This window comes from Ranitomeya imitator, chromosome 3, assembly GCF_032444005.1.
Source record: "Ranitomeya imitator isolate aRanImi1 chromosome 3, aRanImi1.pri, whole genome shotgun sequence".
NCBI classification, from domain to species: Eukaryota; Metazoa; Chordata; class Amphibia; order Anura; family Dendrobatidae; genus Ranitomeya; species Ranitomeya imitator.
In genome coordinates, this window is record NC_091284.1 from 279453451 (window position 1) to 279475057 (window position 21607).

At 41.5% G+C, this 21607-nt stretch overlaps 1 protein-coding gene across 1 annotated transcript in view; it reads left to right on the plus strand.

Annotated features, from left to right (window-relative positions):
* The window catches only part of LOC138669768 (contactin-associated protein-like 5), a 1597333-nt gene that overhangs the window by 370124 nt on the left and 1205602 nt on the right, over positions 1-21607 (plus strand). The window contains exon 3 of the mRNA XM_069756498.1: positions 8053-8246. Coding sequence (XP_069612599.1) covers positions 8053-8246 — 194 coding nt within the window. The remainder of the gene's footprint in view (positions 1-8052; positions 8247-21607) is intronic.

Genomic DNA, 21607 nt, shown 5'->3' on the forward strand with positions numbered 1-21607 from the left:
AGTCGGTGCCATTCCGACCCATGACGCAGCATATGCGTCATGGAAAGATCGCGTCCCTGCAGATCGGGTGAAAGGGTTAACTCCCATTTCACCCGATCTGCAGGGACAGGAGGAGTTGTACTTTAGCCCAGGGGGGTGGCTTCACCCCCTCGTGGCTACGATCACTCTGATTGGCTGTTGAAAGTGAAACTGCCAATCAGAGCGATTTGTAATATTTCACCTAAAAAAATGGTGAAATATTACAATCCAGCCATGGCCGATGCTGCAATATCATCGGCCATAGCTGGACACACTAATGTGCACCCACCCCACCCCTCCGATCGCCCCCCCAGCCCCCCGATCTGTGGTCCGCTCCCCTCGGTCCTGTGCTCCGTTCCCCCATCCTCCTGCCCGCTCCCCCCGTGCTCCAATCACACCCCCCGTGCTCCAAACAAACCCCCCCGCACTCCGATCCCACCCCCCACACAGCGATCCCCCCCCCCGCACAGCGATCCCCCCCTCGTGCTCCGATCCACCCGCCCGCACAGCGATCCCCCACTCCGTGCTCCAATCCACCCCCCCATGTTCCGATCCACCCACCCCGTGCTCCGACGCCCCCCCCCGTGCCCTGATCTCCCCCCCTTATACTTACCTGGCCTCCCGGGGACCGTCCGTCTTCTTTCCTGGGCGCCGCCATCTTCCAAAATGGCGGGCGCATGTGCAGTGCGCCCGCCGAATCTGCCGGCCGGCAGATTCGTTCCAGAGTGAATTTTGATCACTGAGATAGGTTATATCTCAGTGATCAAAATTAAAAAAAAAGTAAATGACCCCCCCCCTTTGTCACCCCCATAGGTAGGGACAATAAAAAAAATATTTTTTTTTTCCACTAAGGTTGGGGTAAGAACTAGGGTTAGGGTTAGGGTTAGGGGTAGGGTTAGGGTTAGGGGTAGGGGTGGGGTTAGGGGTAGGGTTAGGGTTAGGGGTAGGGTTAGGGGTAGGGTTAGGGGTAGGGTTAGGGTTTCGGTATGTGCACACGTATTCTGGTCCTCTGTGGATTTTTCCGCTGCGGATTTGATAAATCCGCATTGCTAAACCGCTGCGGAATTATGGCGGATTTACCGCGTTTTTTCTGCGCATTTCGATGCGGTTTTACAACAGCGATTTTCTATTTGAGCAGTTGTAAAACCGCTGCGGAATCCGCAGAAAGAAGTGACATGTACAGCGATTTTTGTTTCCCATAGGTTTGCATTGAACTGTAAACTCATGGGAAACTGCTGCGGATCCGCAGCGTTTTCCGCAGCGTGTGCACATACCTTTAGAATTAGGCTATGTGCACACGGTGCGGATTGGCCGCTGCGGATCCGCAGCAGAGTTCCATCAGGTTTACAGTACCATGTAAACATATGGAAAGCCAAATCCGCTGTGCCCATGGTGCGGAAAATACCGCGCGGGAACGCTGCGTTGTATTTTCCGCAGCATGTCAATTCTTTGTGCGGATTCCGCAGCGTTTTACACCTGTTCCTCAATAGGAATCCGCAGTTGAAATCCGGACAAAAAACACTGGAAATCCGCGGTAAATCCGCAGGTAAAACGCAGTGCCTTTTACCCATGGATTTTTCAAAAATGGTGCTGAAAAATCTCATACGAATCCGCAACGTGGGCACATAGTCTTAGGGCTAGGGTTGGAATTAGGGTTGTGGTTAGGGTTAGGGGTGTGTTGGGGTTACGGGTGTGTTGGGGTTAGGGTTGTGATTAGGGTTGTGGTTAAGGTTGTGATTAGGGTTATGGCTACAGTTGGGATTAGAGTTAGGGGTGTGTTGGGGTTAGTGTTGGAGTTAGAATTGAGGGGTTTCCACTGTTTAGGCACATCAGGGGGTCTCCAAACGCAACATGGCGCCACCATTGATTCCAGCCAATCTTGTATTCAAAAAGTCAAATGGTGCTCCCTCACTTCCGAGCCCCGACGTGTGCCCAAACAGTTGTTTACCCCCACATATGGGGTACCAGCATACTCAGGACAAACTGCGCAACAATTACTGGGGTCCAATTTCTCCTGTTACCCTTGAGAAAATAAAAAATTGCTTGCTAAAACATCATTTTTGAGGAAAGAAAAATGATTTTTTATTTTCACGGCTCTGCGTTGTAAACGTCTGTGAAGCACTTGGGGGTTCAAAGTGCTCACCACATATCTAGATTAGTTCCTTGGGGGGTCTAGTTTCCAAAATGTGGTCACTTGTGGGGGGTTTCTACTGTTTAGGCACACCAGGGGCTCTGCAAACGCAACATGACGTCCGCAGACCATTCCATCAAAGTCTGCATTTCAAAAGTCACTACTTCCCTTCTGAGCCCCGACGTGTGCCCAAACAGTGGTTTACCTCCACACATGGGGTATCAGCGTACTCAGGAGAAACTGGACAACAACTTTTGGGGTCCAATTTCTCCTGTAACCCTTGGGAAAATAAAAAATTCTGGGCTAAAAAATTATTTTTCAGGAAAGAAAACGTATTTATTATTTTCACTGCTCTGTGTTATGAACTTCTGTGAAGCACTTGGGGGTTCAAAGTGCTCACCTCACATCTAGATAAGTTCCTTTCGGGGTCTAGTTTCCAAAATGGGGTCACTTGTGGGGGGTTTCTACTGTTTAGCCACATCAGGGGCTCTGCAAACGCAACGTGACGCCCGCAGAGCATTCCATCAAAGTCTGCATTTCAAAACGTCACTACTTCACTTCCGAGCCCCAGCATGTGCCTAAACAGTGGTTTACCCCCACATATTGGGTATCAGCGTACTCAGGAGAAACTGGACAACAACTTTTGGGGTCAAATTTCTCCTGTTACCCTTGGGAAAATAAAAAATTGCGGGCTAAAAAATCATTTTTATGAAAAGAATTTTTTTTTTTATTTTCATGGCTCTGCGTTATAAACTTCTGTGAAGCACTTGAGGGTTCAAAGTGCTCACCACACAACTAGATTAGTTCCTTTGGGGGTCTAGTTTCCAAAATGGGGTCATTTGTGGGGGATCTCTAATGTTTAGGCACACAGGGGCTCTCCAAACGCGACATGGTGTCCGCTAATGATTGGAGCTAATTTTCCATTTAAAAAGCCAAATGGCGTGCATTCCCTTCTGAGCCCTGCCGTGCGCCCAAACAGTGGTTTACCCCCACATATGGGGTATCTGCGTACTCAGGACAAACTGGACAACAACATTTGTGGTCCAGTTTCTCCTATTACCATTGGCAAAATAGGAAATTCCAGGCTAAAAAATCATTTTTGAGAAAAGAAAAATTATTTTTTATTTTCATGGCCCTGCATTATAAACTTCTGTGAAGCACCTGGGGGTTTAAAGTGCTCAGTATGCATCTAGATAAGTTCCTTGGGGGGTCTAGTTTCCAAAATGGGGTCACTTGTGGGGGAGCTCCATTGCATAGGCACACAGGCGCTCTCCAAATGCGACATGGTGTCCGCTAACAAATGGAGCTAATTTTCCATTCAAAAAGTCAAAAGGCGCGCCTTCCCTTCTGAGCCCTGCCGTGTGCCCAAACAGTGGTTTACCCCCACATATGAGGTATCGGCGTACTCGGGAGAAATTGCTCAACAAATTTTAGGATCCATTTTATCCTATTGCCCATGTGAAAATGAAAAAATTGAGGCGAAAATATTTTTTTTGTGAAAAAAAAGTACTTTTTCATTTTTACGGATCAATTTGTGAAGCACCTGAGGGTTTAAAGTGCTCACTAGGCATCTAGATAAGTTCCTTGGGGGGTCCAGTTTCCAAAATGGGGTCACTTGTGGGGGAGCTCCAATGTTTAAGCACACAGGGTCTCTCCAAACGCGACATGGTGTCCGCTAACGATGGAGATAATTTTTCATTCAAAAAGTCAAATGGCGCCCCTTCCCTTCAGAGCCTTACCATGTGCCCAAACAGTGGTTTACCCCCACATGTGAGCTATCGGTGTGCTCAGGAGAAATTGCCAAACAAATTTTAGGATCCATTTTATCCTGTTGTCCATGTGAAAATGAAAAAATTGAGGCTAAAAGAATTTTTTTTGTGAAAAAATAGTACTTTTTCATTTTTACGGATCAATTTGTGAAGCAGCTGGGGGTTTATGCATCTAGATAAGTTCCTTGGGGCGTCTAGTTTCCAAAATGGGGTCACTTGTGGGGGAGCTCCAATTTTTAGGCACACGGGGGCTCTCCAAACTTGACATGGTGTCCGCTAAAGAGTGCAGCCAATTTTTCATTCAAAAAGTCAAATGGCGCTCCTTCCCTTCCAAGCCCTGCCGTGCGCCCAAACAGTGGTTTACCCCCACATATGAGGTATCAGCGTACTCAGTTCAAATTGGACAACAACTTTCGTGGTTCAGTTTCTCCTTTTACCATTGGGAAAATACAAAAATTGTTGCTGAAAAATCATTTTTGTGACTAAAAAGTTAAATGTTCATTTTTTCCTTCCATGTTGCTTCTGCTGCTGTGAAGCACCTGAAGGGTTAATAAACTTCTGGAATGTGGTTTTGTGCACCTTGAGGGGTGCAGTTTTTAGAATGGTGTCACTTTTGGGTATTTTCAGCCATATAGACCCCTCAAACTGACTTCAAATGTGAGGTGGTCCCTAAAAAAAATGGTTTTGTAAATTTCGTTGTAAAAATGAGAAATCGCTGGTCAAATTTTAACCCTTATAACTTCCTAGCAAAAAAAAATTTTGTTTCCAAAATTGTGCTGATGTAAAGTAGATGTGTGGGAAATGTTATTTATTAACTATTTTGTGTCACATACCTCTCTGGTTTAACAGAATAAAAATTCAAAATGTGAAAATTGCGAAATTTTCAAAATTTTCGCCAAATTTCCGTTTTTATCACAAATAAACACAGAATTTATTGACCTAAATTTACCACTAACATGAAGCCCAATATGTCACGAAAAACAATCTCAGAACCGCAAGGATCCATTGAAGCGTTCCTGAGTTATTACCTCATAAAGGGACACTGGTCAGAATTGAAAAAAACGTCAAGGTCTTTAAGGTCAAAATAGACTGGGTCATGAAGGGGTTAAATACTGCGTGGGCTGTGCTATATACTACGTGACTGGGCAATATACTACGTCACTGGGCAATATACTACATGGCTCTGTGCTGTATACTACGTAGCTGGGCAATATACTATGTGACTGGGCAATATAATACGTGTCTGTGCTGTATACTACGTGACTGGGCAATATACTACGTGGCTGGACAATATACTACTTGGCTGGGCAATATACTACGTGACTGGACAATATACTACGTGGCTCTGTGCTGTATACTACGTGGCTCTGTGCTGTATACTACGTGGCTCTGTGCTGTATACTATGTGGCTCTTTGCTTTATACTGCGTGGCTCTGTGCTGTATACTATGTCGCTGGGCAATATACTACGTGGCTGGGCAATATACTATGTGGCTCTGTGCTGTATACTACATGGCTCTGTGCTGTATACTATGTGGCTCTGTGCTGTATACTACGTCGCTGGGCAATATACTACGTGGCTGGGCAATATACAACGTGGCTCTGTGCTGTATACTACATGGCTCTGTGCTGTATACTACGTGGCTCTGTGCTGTATACTACGTGGCTCTGTGCTGTATACTACGTGGCTGGGCAATATACTACGTGGCTCTGTGCTGTACACTATGTGGCTCTGTGCTGTATACTACGTCGCTGGGCAATATACTACGTGACTGGGCAATATACTATGTGTCTGTGCTGTATACTACGTTGTTGTGCAATATACTACATCGCTGGGCAATATACTACGTGACTGGGCAATATACTACGTGGTTGGGCAATATAGTACGTGACTGGGCAATATACTACGTGGCTGGGCAATATACTACATAGCTGGGCAATATACTTTGTGACTGGGCAATATACTACGTAGCTGGGCAATATACTACATGACTGGGCAATATACTATGTGGGCTGTGCAATATACTACGTGGCTGGACAATATACTACGTGGCTCTGTGCTGTATACTACATCGCTCTGCAATACAGGTCCTTCTCAAAAAATTAGCATATAGTGTTAAATTTCATTATTTACCATAATGTAATGATTACAATTAAACTTTCATATATTATAGATTCATTATCCACCAACTGAAATTTGTCAGGTCTTTTATTGTTTTAATACTGATGATTTTGGCATACAACTCCTGATAACCCAAAAAACCTGTCTCAATAAATTAGCATATCAAGAAAAGGTTCTCTAAACGACCTATTACCCTAATCTTCTGAATCAACTAATTAACTCTAAACACATGCAAAAGATACCTGAGGCTTTTATAAACTCCCTGCCTGGTTCATTACTCAAAACCCCCATCATGGGTAAGACTAGCGACCTGACAGATGTCAAGAAGGCCATCATTGACACCCTCAAGCAAGAGGGTAAGACCCAGAAAGAAATTTCTCAACAAATAGGCTGTTCCCAGAGTGCTGTATCAAGGCACCTCAATGGTAAGTCTGTTGGAAGGAAACAATGTGGCAGAAAATGCTGTACAACGAGAAGAGGAGACCGGACCCTGAGGAAGATTGTGGAGAAGGACCGATTCCAGACCTTGGGGAACCTGAGGAAGCAGTGGACTGAGTCTGGTGTGGAAACATCCAGAGCCACCGTGCACAGGCGTGTGCAGGAAATGGGCTACAGGTGCCGCATTCCCCAGGTAAAGCCACTTTTGAACCATAAACAGCGGCAGAGGCGCCTGACCTGGGCTACAGAGAAGCAGCACTGGACTGTTGCTAAGTGGTCCCAAGTACTTTTTTCTGATGAAAGCAAATTTTGCATGTCATTCGGAAATCAAGGTGCCAGAGGTGGAGGAAGACTGGGGAGAAGGAAATGCCAAAATGCCTGAAGTCCAGTGTCAAGTACCCACAGTCAGTGATGATGTGGGGTGCCATGTCAGCTGCTGGTGTTGGTCCACTGTGTTTCATCAAGGGCAGGGTCAATGCAGCTAGCTATCAGGAGATTTTGGAGCACTTCATGCTTCCATCGGCTGAAATGCTTTATGGAGATGAAGATTTCATTTTTCAGCACGACCTGGCACCTGCTCACAGTGCCAAAACCACTGGTAAATGGTTTACTGACCATGGTATTAATGTGCTCAATTGGCCTGCCAACTCTCCTGACCTGAACCCCATAGAGAATCTGTGGGATATTGTGAAGAGAAAGTTGAGAGACGCAAGACCCAACACTCTGGATGAGCTTAAGGCCGCTATTGAAGCATCCTGGGCCTCCATAACATCTCAGCAGTGTCACAGGCTGATTGCCTCCATGCCACGCCGCATTGAAGCAGTCATTTCTGCCAAAGGATTCCCGACCAAGTATTGAGTGCATAACTGAACATTATTATTTGATGGTTTTTTTGTTTGTTATTAAAAAACACTTTTATTTGATTGGATGGGTGAAATATGCTAACTTATTGAGACAGGTTTTTTGGGTTATCAGGAGTTGTATGCCAAAATCATCAGTATTAAAACAATAAAAGACCTGACAAATTTCAGTTGGTGGATAATGAATCTATAATATATGAAAGTTTAATTGTAATCATTACAATATGGTAAATAATGAAATTTAACACTATATGCTAATTTTTTGAGAAGGACCTGTATACTACGTAGCTGGGCAATATACTACGTGGCTGAGCAATATACTACGTGGGCTGTGCAATATACTACTTGGGCATGCATATTCTAGAATTCCCGATGCGTTAGAATCGGGCCACTATCTAATATATATATATATATATATATATATATATATATATATATATATATATATATATATTTATTTATGTGTTTTATCATTAAAACCAGCCATCTTCAGCATTAATAGGGGAGAGTGATGTATATAGATGTGAAGTTGAATGAGAACATGTTAATTCTTGATGAAAAAACACTTAAGAAGTTCACAAGATGTCAACATTTAACATTATGTTTGATTTGTTAATTGCTCCTTTATTGTCAGGAAATCATGTTCAGAACAATGTAATAATTACACAATGTTCTCCTGTATTTAGCTTCTCTGTGCCTTTGTTCTTTCTCGCAGGCGCCGGTGGTTGGTCCCCATTGGAATCTAATGCAAAGCAATGGCTACAGATTGATTTGGGAGAGAGATTTGACATCACAGGGACAGCCACACAGGGAAGACATGGAAGCTCTGACTGGGTGACGCGTTTCAGCGTTATGTTTAGCGATACCGGACGCAACTGGAAACCGTATCATTATGAAAACACCATCTGGGTAAGGCTCGGTTATTTAATTGTTTCCATTTCCTTTATGTAATTTCAAAAATATAAAAGATGAATATATATATACAGTGGGGCAAAAAAGTATTTAGTCAGTCAGCAATAGTGCAAGTTCCACCACTTAAAAAGATGAGAGGCGTCTGTAATTTACATCATAGGTAGACCTCAACTATGGGAGACAAACTGAGAAAAAAAATCCAGAAAATCACATTGTCTGTTTTTTTAACAATTTATTTGCATATTATGGTGGAAAATAAGTATTTGGTCAGAAACAAAATTTCATCTCAATACTTTGTAATATATCCTTTGTTGGCAATGACAGAGGTCAAACGTTTTCTGTAAGTCTTCACAAGGTTGCCACACACTGTTGTTGGTATGTTGGCCCATTCCTCCATGCAGATCTCCTCTAGAGCAGTGATGTTTTTGGCTTTTCGCTTGGCAACACAGACTTTCAACTCCCTCCAAAGGTTTTCTATAGGGTTGAGATCTGGAGACTGGCTAGGCCACTCCAGGACCTTGAAATGCTTCTTACGAAGCCACTCCTTCGTTGCCCTGGCAGTGTGCTTTGGATCATTGTCATGTTGAAAGACCCAGCCACCTTTCATCTTCAATGCCCTTGCTGATGGAAGGAGGTTTGCATTCAAAATCTCACGATACATGGCCCCATTCATTCTTTCATGTACCCGGATCAGTCGTCCTGGCCCCTTTGCAGAGAAACAGCCCCAAAGCATGATGTTTCCACCACCATGCTTTACGGTAGGTATGGTGTTTGATGGATGCAACTCAGTATTCTTTTTCCTCCAAACACGACAAGTTGTGTTTCTACCAAACAGTTTCAGTTTGGTTTCATCAGACCATAGGACATTCTCCCAAAACTCCTCTGGATCATCCAAATGCTCTCTAGCAAACTTCAGACGGGCCCGGACATGTACTGGCTCAAGCAGTGGGACACGTCTGGCACTGCAGGATCTGAGTCCATGGTGGCGTAGTGTGTTACTTATGGTAGGCCTTGTTACATTGGTCCCAGCTCTCTGCAGTTCATTCACTAGGTCCCCCCGCGTGGTTCTGGGATTTTTGCTCACCGTTCTTGTGATCATTCTGACCCCACGGGGTGGGATTTTGCGTGGAGCCCCAGATCGAGGGAGATTATCAGTGGTCTTGTATGTCTTCCATTTTCTAATTATTGTTCCCACTGTTGATTTCTTCACTCCAAGCTGGTTCGCTATTGCAGATTCAGTCTTCCCAGCCTAGTGCAGGGCTACAATTTTGTTTCTGGTGTCCTTTGACAGCTCTTTGGTCTTCACCATAGTGGAGTTTGGAGTCAGACTGTTTGAGGGTGTGCACAGGTGTCTTTTTATACTGATAACAAGTTTAAACAGGTGCCATTACTACAGGTAATGAGTGGAGGAAAGAGGAGACTCTTAAAGAAGAAGTTACAGGTCTGTGAGAGCCAGAAATCTTGATTGTTTGTTTCTGACCAAATACTTATTTTCCACCATAATATGCAAATAAAATGTTAAAAAAACAGACAATGTGATTTTCTGGATTTTTTTTTCTCAGTTTGTCTCCCATAGTTGAGGTCTACCTATGATGTAAATTACAGACGCCTCTCATCTTTTTAAGTGGTGGAACTTGCACTATTGCTGTCTGACTAAATACTTTTTTGCCCCACTGTATATATATATATATATATATATATATTTGGAAACAGGAACACATGGGCTACTTGCACAGTGAACAAGTCTGTATGATCATGTTCACACACCACCAAGAAACCTGAAGACACAAAAGAGAATAGTAAAACCAAAAACACTCAGTTTGAAAAAATGTTGCAGTAATCCGCAAGTGCTAGTAAAAGATGTAAAAAACAGGGTATTTGGTTGATACGTTTTTTGCAAAAAATGTATACTAAGCTGCTCTACCAATCTTCACGGTATACCCTTATCAGAGCAGTCCTAACTAATGTATGCAATTCCTATCTGATGTATTTAAAAACCTGATCATCTGTATATAACCTGTGTGAACAGGGTTCAGAGAGGAAAAATCCATGTGTGCATACAGGGTAGAACAGCTTTTGTGCAGATAGCCCAAGAGGAGTGGTGGAACTCCCCAGTCTTGTAGACACAAGAGAACAATTATGGAAAGAGGAACACATGGGCTACTTGCACAGTGAACAAGTCTGTATGATCATGTTCACACACCACCAAGAAACCTGAAGACACAAAAGAGAATAGTAAAACCAAAAACACTCAGTTTGAAAAAATGTTGCAGTAATCCGCAAGTGCTAGTAAAAGATGTAAAAAACAGGGTATTTGGTTGATACGTTTTTTGCAAAAAATGTATACTAAGCTGCTCTACCAATCTTCACGGTATACCCTTATCAGAGCAGTCCTAACTAATGTATGCAATCCCTATCTGATGTATTTAAAAACCTGATCATCTGTATATAACCTGTGTGAACAGGGTTCAGAGAGGAAAAATCCATGTGTGCATACAGGGTAGAACAGCTTTTGTGCAGATAGCCCAAGAGGAGTGGTGGAACTCCCCAGTCTTGTAGACACAAGACAACAATAATGGAAACAGGAACACATGGGCTACTTGCACAGTGAACAAGTCTGTATGATCATGTTCACACACCACCAAGAAACCTGAAGACACAAAAGAGAATAGTAAAACCAAAAACACTCAGTTTGAAAAAATGTTGCAGTAATCCGCAAGTGCTAGTAAAAGATGTAAAAAACAGGGTATTTGGTTGATACGTTTTTTGCAAAAAATGTATACTAAGCTGCTCTACCAATCTTCACGGTATACCCTTATCAGAGCAGTCCTAACTAATGTATGCAATCCCTATCTGATGTATTTAAAAACCTGATCATCTGTATATAACCTGTGTGAACAGGGTTCAGAGAGGAAAAATCCATGTGTGCATACAGGGTAGAACAGCTTTTGTGCAGATAGCCCAAGAGGAGTGGTGGAACTCCCCAGTCTTGTAGACACAAGAGAACAATTATGGAAACAGGAACACATGGGCTACTTGCACAGTGAACAAGTCTGTATGATCATGTTCACACACCACCAAGAAACCTGAAGACACAAAAGAGAATAGTAAAACCAAAAACACTCAGTTTGAAAAAATGTTGCAGTAATCCGCAAGTGCTAGTAAAAGATGTAAAAAACAGGGTATTTGGTTGATACGTTTTTTGCAAAAAATGTATACTAAGCTGCTCTACCAATCTTCACGGTATACCCTTATCAGAGCAGTCCTAACTAATGTATGCAATCCCTATCTGATGTATTTAAAAACCTGATCATCTGTATATAACCTGTGTGAACAGGGTTCAGAGAGGAAAAATCCATGTGTGCATACAGGGTAGAACAGCTTTTGTGCAGATAGCCCAAGAGGAGTGGTGGAACTCCCCAGTCTTGTAGACACAAGACAACAATAATGGAAACAGGAACACATGGGCTACTTGCACAGTGAACAAGTCTGTATGATCATGTTCACACACCACCAAGAAACCTGAAGACACAAAAGAGAATAGTAAAACCAAAAACACTCAGTTTGAAAAAATGTTGCAGTAATCCGCAAGTGCTAGTAAAAGATGTAAAAAACAGGGTATTTGGTTGATACGTTTTTTGCAAAAAATGTATACTAAGCTGCTCTACCAATCTTCACGGTATACCCTTATCAGAGCAGTCCTAACTAATGTATGCAATCCCTATCTGATGTATTTAAAAACCTGATCATCTGTATATAACCTGTGTGAACAGGGTTCAGAGAGGAAAAATCCATGTGTGCATACAGGGTAGAACAGCTTTTGTGCAGATAGCCCAAGAGGAGTGGTGGAACTCCCCAGTCTTGTAGACACAAGAGAACAATTATGGAAACAGGAACACATGGGCTACTTGCACAGTGAACAAGTCTGTATGATCATGTTCACACACCACCAAGAAACCTGAAGACACAAAAGAGAATAGTAAAACCAAAAACACTCAGTTTGAAAAAATGTTGCAGTAATCCGCAAGTGCTAGTAAAAGATGTAAAAAACAGGGTATTTGGTTGATACGTTTTTTGCAAAAAATGTATACTAAGCTGCTCTACCAATCTTCACGGTATACCCTTATCAGAGCAGTCCTAACTAATGTATGCAATCCCTATCTGATGTATTTAAAAACCTGATCATCTGTATATAACCTGTGTGAACAGGGTTCAGAGAGGAAAAATCCATGTGTGCATACAGGGTAGAACAGCTTTTGTGCAGATAGCCCAAGAGGAGTGGTGGAACTCCCCAGTCTTGTAGACACAAGAGAACAATTATGGAAACAGGAACACATGGGCTACTTGCACAGTGAACAAGTCTGTATGATCATGTTCACACACCACCAAGAAACCTGAAGACACAAAAGAGAATAGTAAAACCAAAAACACTCAGTTTGAAAAAATGTTGCAGTAATCCGCAAGTGCTAGTAAAAGATGTAAAAAACAGGGTATTTGGTTGATACGTTTTTTGCAAAAAATGTATACTAAGCTGCTCTACCAATCTTCACGGTATACCCTTATCAGAGCAGTCCTAACTAATGTATGCAATCCCTATCTGATGTATTTAAAAACCTGATCATCTGTATATAACCTGTGTGAACAGGGTTCAGAGAGGAAAAATCCATGTGTGCATACAGGGTAGAACAGCTTTTGTGCAGATAGCCCAAGAGGAGTGGTGGAACTCCCCAGTCTTGTAGACACAAGAGAACAATTATGGAAACAGGAACACATGGGCTACTTGCACAGTGAACAAGTCTGTATGATCATGTTCACACACCACCAAGAAACCTGAAGACACAAAAGAGAATAGTAAAACCAAAAACACTCAGTTTGAAAAAATGTTGCAGTAATCCGCAAGTGCTAGTAAAAGATGTAAAAAACAGGGTATTTGGTTGATACGTTTTTTGCAAAAAATGTATACTAAGCTGCTCTACCAATCTTCACGGTATACCCTTATTAGAGCAGTCCTAACTAATGTATGCAATCCCTATCTGATGTATTTAAAAACCTGATCATCTGTATATAACCTGTGTGAACAGGGTTCAGAGAGGAAAAATCCATGTGTGCATACAGGGTAGAACAGCTTTTGTGCAGATAGCCCAAGAGGAGTGGTGGAACTCCCCAGTCTTGTAGACACAAGAGAACAATTATGGAAACAGGAACACATGGGCTACTTGCACAGTGAACAAGTCTGTATGATCATGTTCACACACCACCAAGAAACCTGAAGACACAAAAGAGAATAGTAAAACCAAAAACACTCAGTTTGAAAAAATGTTGCAGTAATCCGCAAGTGCTAGTAAAAGATGTAAAAAACAGGGTATTTGGTTGATACGTTTTTTGCAAAAAATGTATACTAAGCTGCTCTACCAATCTTCACGGTATACCCTTATCAGAGCATATTTTATTTGCCTAAAATAAAAAGAAAATGTGTTGTATATATATATATATATATATATATATACACACACACCGTATTTTTCGGACTATAAGGTGCACCGGACCATAAGATGAACCTAAGTTTTAGATGAGAAAATTAGAAAAAAAAAATAAAGCATAAAATGTGGTCAATTCTCTACTAATATCCCCTATCCTGGGATATATGGTCCCCTCATAGCTATCCTGTTATGCATGGCCCCCTCATCCCTATCCTGGTATGCATGGACCCCTCATCCCTATTCCAGTATGCATGGCCCCCTCATCCCTATCCTGGTATGCATGGCCTCCTCAACCATTTCCTGTTATGCATGGCCTCCTCATCCCTATCCTAGTATGCATGGCCCCCTCATCCCTATTCTGGTATGCATGGCCTCCTTAACCCTATCCTGGTATGCATGGCCTCATCATCCCTATCTTGGTTGCATGTCCCCCTTATCCCTAGCCTGATATGCATGGCTCCCTTATACCTATCCTGGTAGGTATGGTCCCCCTCATCCCTATTTTGATATGCATAGCCCCCTCATCCCTATCCTGGTGTGCATCCTGGTATGCATGTCCCTTATCAGAAAGCATTAAAAAACATAAACCTTTGCACTTACCTTCCTGCACTCCCTCGCAGTGTCCTGTTCTGATGCCAGCAGCTGATTTATGCTTGTAAGCAGTGGATTGCAGAGACAGCTGCCAGATCACTCACTGTTCCCCATTCTGGTACCATGTGCATGGAGAATAGTGAGTATTCAGTGCCCTTTAATAGCGGGCACAGTGTTAGCTACTGTCACTGGCTTCCTGCAGATTCCAGGTGTTCCCATGCGCCCGCCACTAAAGGGAATGAAAATTCACTGCATTCCATGCCTATGGGAGTGGAGAGCAGTGAAAATTCATTCCCTTAAGTAGCTGGCACACACGAATGCCTGGCAGCTGCAGCAAGACAGCTGCTGTGGCTAACACTGTGTCAACTATTAAAGTGAAATGAATATTCACTGCTATCCATTCCCATGGTCTTGGAATGCAGTGAATATTCATATTTTTATTTAGCAACAGGCACAAGATTTACCCGCAGCTGCTGGCTCCTGCCTCCGACTCCTGTTTGCTGTAACCCACTGCTCCGCCGCTGCTGCTCCCCCACCTCCCCATTTACAGCCAGAGCAGGTACATCTGGATTATAAGATGCACCCCCCATTGTCGTCCACATTATTGGAGGAAAGAATTGCATGTTATAGTTAGAAAAATATGGTATGTAATTGAAAACTAAACTGAAATCTTTTCTAGTTCCAAAAGAAAAATAAAGAACTAAAATAATGTGGTTGCATAAATATGCAACACCTTACAATAAAACTTCATGGAAGTACTCTTTGAATGAATCACATCATTCACTCTTTGCTTGGTAGTAGTCTGTCAGCATGGCAATCTTTGCCCACTTTTCCTCGTATTAATTCTCCAAATCTATCAGATTGTGAAGACATCTGTGTACAGCCCTCTTCAGGTCAACCAACAGATTTTCCAATGTTTTCAGGTCTGGGCTCTGGCTGGACCATTCCAAAACATTGATTTTCTTTTGGTGATGCCATCATTTTGTTAATATGGAGATATGCTTAGGATCGTTGTCATCCTGCAAGTTGAAGTTTCTCATCATCTTCAGCTTTTTATCAGAGGCCTAAAGGTTGTGTTGCAATATTTACTGATATTTGGAACTACTCATAATTCCCTCCACCAGTTCAGCTGCTGAAAAACAGCCCCAGAGCATAATTTTGCCTTCAACATGCTTTACTGTAGCTATGGTGTTTTTATGCAATGCACAGTTTTGGCTTTGCACCAAACATTGCTTTTGAAATTATGGCCAAAGAGTTCAAACATTGTCTCATCAGCCCATAACACATTTTCCCACATATTTTACCCAGACTTGATGTAAGTTTAGCTTGAATTTTTTTTATAAGGTAACACTTATGTCTTGCCTCTCTATCCCATAAGCCAGACAGATGAAGAATGCAGGTAATTGTTGTCCAATTCAACCTCTTCAATGTTGCCATGGGCCTCTTGGCAACTTCCTGAACCAAATTTGTTTAATTTTTCAGGGACGTCTAGTTCTAGGTATTGTCACTACTCCAAATTTAAGCCACTTCTAGATGGCCATCTTCACAGTTCTCCATGGCATATCTAATGCAATGGACTTTTTTTGCACCCTTCTCTTGACTGATAGCATTCCACAGATGCCTTGGCTTGTTGTAAGCTGTTTGGTCTATGCCTTTTGCTGTAAAATGCAGCTAAAAATTGTTTAAACTTTTCATGGAGTGATAAGAATCACTTTAAACTATGGCAGCTGTGCACTGATTACTATGACTACTATGTAACTTGACTTTAAAAATGATTGGATAAATCTGAACATAACTACATCACCAATTATAAGAGGTTATGCACACCTATGTAACCACATTATTTTAGTTGTGTTATTGTTATTTCTACCCTCAAACTGATTTCAGCTTGTTTTTCAATGGATTTGTATAGATTATGGAAGACAGGTGGAAAAAGTTCTGAAATTATTTTTCTTGGTGTGACTTTTCTCACTTCTCACCTCTCTGGCCCCTCACCATAACCCTTACAGTTCTCGTCATATCTTCTGATCTGAAATTTCTGGGCCTTTATTACTTAGCCAGAACTGTTCTGCACATTTGCAGGCAAGGTCATGGTGTACGTCATGCTGTCATGACATTGAGATTTTTTACACTTGTGCGGATCTCTCCTGGACTTCATCATTGTTTTAATAATATTTCTTATTTTTTACATACTACATTTATTAAGATCTGGGTTCGTTCTGATGAGACCCCATAGCATAACAAGGGACTTTACGTTTGTAGAGAATAGCTTTGAAGTGAACTGAATTTCCTGGGAAAATATGTGCGAGCAGGCAAATTTGAATTTTGCTGGATTTGCTCATTAGTGCTACAGATGAGTTTCTGTGGTATGGCTGATGCTGCCGCATGTCAAGTTTTTCTGAAGACATTGTCTTGTAGGGTTGTCACCTATAGTTGTCACTTCCTTTTCTGCATATTTTTCCCAGATACCATTGGCCTAAAATTTCCTCCTAGCTGTAGCTCCAAAAGGAGAATCAATTATTTTGCTGCATTTGCAGTAAAAATTGACGTTGTATCATTAGTGCCAGTGTTTACTGTCATGTGATACAAGGCAATCTAATACTAAACTAAATGTATTGAATGTGAAGGCTGAGGTCACGTCGTTGAAGCTGCACATTATTGTTTTTTTTATTGTTAGAAACTAAAATGGAACATTTCTACCACGAGTCAACTATGGGAATATAGTATAGCATTTAAATGGAAGTGAAAGGCATATAGTATCAATTATGCAGCATTATGTCTGCTACAGACACAGTATCTGAATGCACCTCCCACAGTATAAGACTTCTTATTACGTGACGGTCTCAGCCACACGCTTAGCTCTTCCGGCCTTGGCTGTACGTACCTTCGATGTATAGAGAATATGCCACTCTGTCTCAGCAGCTTTCATTCCAACAAATTGTCTTAAATTACAATCAGTGCAGTTTAACTCTGACATCTTCTTAATGGGTTTTTTTAGTGAAGAGCATCAAGAAGGTTGATGATGCTGTGATACAATTTGCAGTTAGAACATTAGAGGCATTTGCAGTGTGTTATAAGGTATTAGTTCGTGGAGTCCTCAGTGGGTTGAGACTTGTGACACAAATCTCTTTTCTATCTTGAAGTACTGGCTGATAGATTTTATCTACAATGAGATGTTACAACAATCCATCAATCATCAGATTGATCGGACCTGTTTTTCGGCATTTCCATAGAAGCCAACATTTCAGAGACTTTTTAAGTAATGCGTCAACCCATCCATACCCTTCTCTTGAATGCCTTTACCCTTCCTGGTAACACCCATAGTTTGTAACAAAATGCCCCCATTCAGCCCAGGAGTCTCGGAAAACCCAGAGCAGTTGGCAACTATGCTTTTCATTCCAAAATCTAATGACAGTAGGCAGAACGCTTGAAACTGTTGAGAAATTAAAACACAAACTATATTAAGAAGTTACAATACTTTTATCTACGTACTGATTGCAATTTTTTAAATGAAGATTTCAGTGGCTAAACAATGGCACAATTTTTATTAGTAGGTATTTCATATTTGCAAATCTGCCCTAAGTGACACTTCCAGACGTTAGTTCTTTAGGTTACAACAAGCTATCGGAGGCCAACACAACTAGTACTTTCTTGATTTAGGACATGAGCACCTTATTGCTACAAGCTTGCTCCCACACAATTGGTGCATTTTAACCTTTTCTTGTACTTTTAATTATCATACTATACAAAATGGATTGCAAAACATAGAAACATTTGACCTGGAGAATATATATCTGTTTACTATGCTGAGGTACAGAAAGGGTTGGCACTACAATATACAGTAGATGATATCTTTCAAATTGGTCTTTATTGATTAACCATGTAAGAAAATATACCACTGTGTAGAATAAAAAAATCCCTTACACTATAGCACCCAAGAAAAATAAGAGGTTGACTTATTAAGGCCACCCCTGTCCATATGATCTGTAAGGGCACATGAGCAGAATAGGAACCCTGACCGCTATAAGAACCAGAAGGGTGAGCTTTACTGTAGGAGAATTTTCAATTCAATTAGTACATTCCTGTACTAGGCTGGGATTAAATGAATTTATAAAAATAAAATTTTTATCCATGTTGTCATCTGTGTGTAATCCATGTATCCGTTTTTATGTTTATCCATGCGTGATCCTTTTTAATTCTTCTACATTCAAACATATACATGACCGTATACATTTTCCTAGGGTAATAATGGAGATGTGTGGGACTTGATTTTTTTTTATTGCACCCATAGACTTGAATAGGCGAGTCTCATCTGAGACTCAAAAGAGAATAATACATGCTGCGATTTTTTTCGCACAAACCCGGTCCGTGTGAATAAACTGTGTTCACAACAGCCCTATTTAATTAAATTGGTCAGTGTGATGTCTGATTTTTACTCGAACAGCACACGTCCATATTATATGCTTGTCAGAAGGAGCCATTACAAGGACTGTTTTTTAATTCATAGCCTAGCATCCACTACGAGGTTGTATATTTCTCTCATAGCGGCTCATGTTGGGAAATGGCTGGAGGCCATAGCTCCTCCTATCAAAAACAACTATTTGCCAGGGGTATTGGGAGTGGGTTTGGAGAAAATCAGCTGACTATCTGGCAGTCACATTTGGAAAGATTTGGACTCTGACGGGACAACCTATTAGGCCTAATTGGTTTATGCCTGAAATGTAGATACACTTAATGCCAAATAGTGGTGATTTATCTGACATAAATAATTCATGAAGAGTAATGCAAAGAGAATTATGTACAGTACAGTGCCAAACTTCTACTTTCTAATGGAGGTTTAGCCACAGATCCTGTGCCTCTAGGTAACCAGAAGATACTTCTCAGAGAGAAATTTGCTTGATCTCTTCATGTTGAAGCTGTTAATATAAAAATGTCATACAGTAAATTCAGGTGTTGGGTGGAGAAAGATTGATTCCAAACACTGGCAAAATGGAGAAAATCTTTACTTGTCACAGTAAATTGCATCACTTTCCGAAAGCAACTGCAGTTTTATAATTGATTCTTCCTTTGGCAGGAATCAAACACTCGAAAGTGAATATGCAGATCAAGGTCACATCTCTGGTGTAGCGAAGTCTGGTTAAAATGTACAACCTCCCGACATCACTTCAATGTCTAAATAATTGATAGGAAGATGCCTGTGTTGGATATATAACTGTACACTGCAAATTGGTAGATAGATATAAGATAGATAGATAGATATGGGATAGATAGATAGATAGATAGATAGATAGATAGATAGATAGATAGATAGAAAAAGTATTAGAGCAGCACAAAAAACACAAAAGTGAAAATAGAAAAATAGAGTCGGGTGCAGAGCCCCCCAGGCATAGACCAAACCTCAAATATAGGAATCCAAAAAACGGGGCAGCACACCATTAGTAGTGAAAAAAGCAGGAGCTACTTTTATTAGCCCATCTCAGCAACGTTTCGGTTCTGGTAGATGTGAACCTTTTTCAAGCTACATAGATAGATAGATAGATAGATAGATAGATAGATAGATACTGTAGATAGATAGATAGAGACGTCTTAGATTGATAGATAGATACATAGATAGAGAAATAGGAGATATATAATAGACTAGCTGAAGAGCCCGGCGTTGCCTGGGCATAGTAAATATCTGTGGGTAGTTATAGCACCTGACGTCTCTTATTTTCCCATCATGCCTCTCATTTTCTCCCTTACATCTCTCATTTTCTCCCTCACACCTCTCATTTTTCCCCTCACTCCTCTTATTTTCCCCCTCACTCCTCTCATTCCCCCCTAACACTTGTCATTTCGACCTCACATCTGTCATTTTCCGATCACTCCACTATTTTCCCTCACTCCTCTCATTTTGCACTCACACCTTTTCATTTTCACCTCACACCTCTCATTTTCACATCAGTATATACATGTTTGTCATCTCCCTTATATATAGTATACACCTGTATGTCATCTCCTGTATATAGTATATACCTGTATGTCATCTCCCCTGTATATAGTATATACCTGCTGTGTGTCATCTCCCCTGTATATAGTATATACCTGTATGTCATCTCCTCCTATATATAGTATATACCTGTATGTCATCTCCTCCTGTATATAGTATATACCTGTAGGTCATCTGCTCCTGTATATAGTATATACCTGTGTGTCATCTCCTCCTGTATATAGTATATACCTGTATGTCATCTCCTCCTGTATATAGTATGTACCTATATGTCATCTCCTCCTCTATATAGTATATACCTGTGTGTCATCTCTCCTGTATATAGTATATACCTATGTGTTATCTCACCTGTACATAGTATATATCTGTATGTCATTTCCTCCTGTATTAGACCTCGTTCACACGTTATTTGGTCAATATTTTTATCTCAGTATTTGTAAGCTAAATTGGCAGCCTGATAAATCCCCAGCCAACAGGAAGCCCTCCCCCTGGCAGTATAAATTAGCACACACATACGCATAATAGACAGGTCATGTGACTGACAGCTGCCGGATTTCCTATATGGTACATTTGTTGCTCTTGTAGTTTGTCTGCTTATTAATCAGATTTTTATTTTTGAAGGATAGTACCAGACTTGTGTGTGTTTTAGGGCGAGTTTCGTGTGTCAAGTTGTGTGTGTTGAGTTGTGTGTGGCGACATGCATGTAGCGACTTTTGTGAGATGAGTTTTGTGTGGCAACATGCGTGTAGCAACTTTTTGTGTGTCGAGTTGCATGTGACAGGTTAGTGTAGCAAGTTGTGTGCAGCAAGTTTTGCGCATGGTGAGTTTTGCGCGTGTCGAGTTTTATGTGTGGTGCCTTTTGAGTATGTGCAAGTTTTGTGTGAGGCAACTTTTGCATGTGTTGCAACCTTTGTGCATGTGGCCATTTTTCCGCGGGTGCAAGTTTTGCGTGTGGCGAGTTTTCCCATGAGGTGAATTTTGCACGTGTGGCGAGTTTTGGTGAGCCTAGTTTTGCATGTGGTGAGTTTTGCGTGTGGCGAGTTTTGAGCGGCGACTTTTGTATTTCGACTTTTATGTGGCGAGGTTGGTGTATGTGTGGTGAAATGTGTGCTGAGGGTGATATGTGTTCAAGCACGTGGTAGTGTGTGGCGTATTTTGTGTGTGTTCATATCCCTGTGTGTGGTGAGTATCCCATGTCGGGGCCCCACCTTAGCAACTGTACGGTATGTACTCTTTGGCACCATCGCTCTCATTCTTTAAGTCCCCCTTGTTCACATCTGCTAGCTGTCAATTTGCCT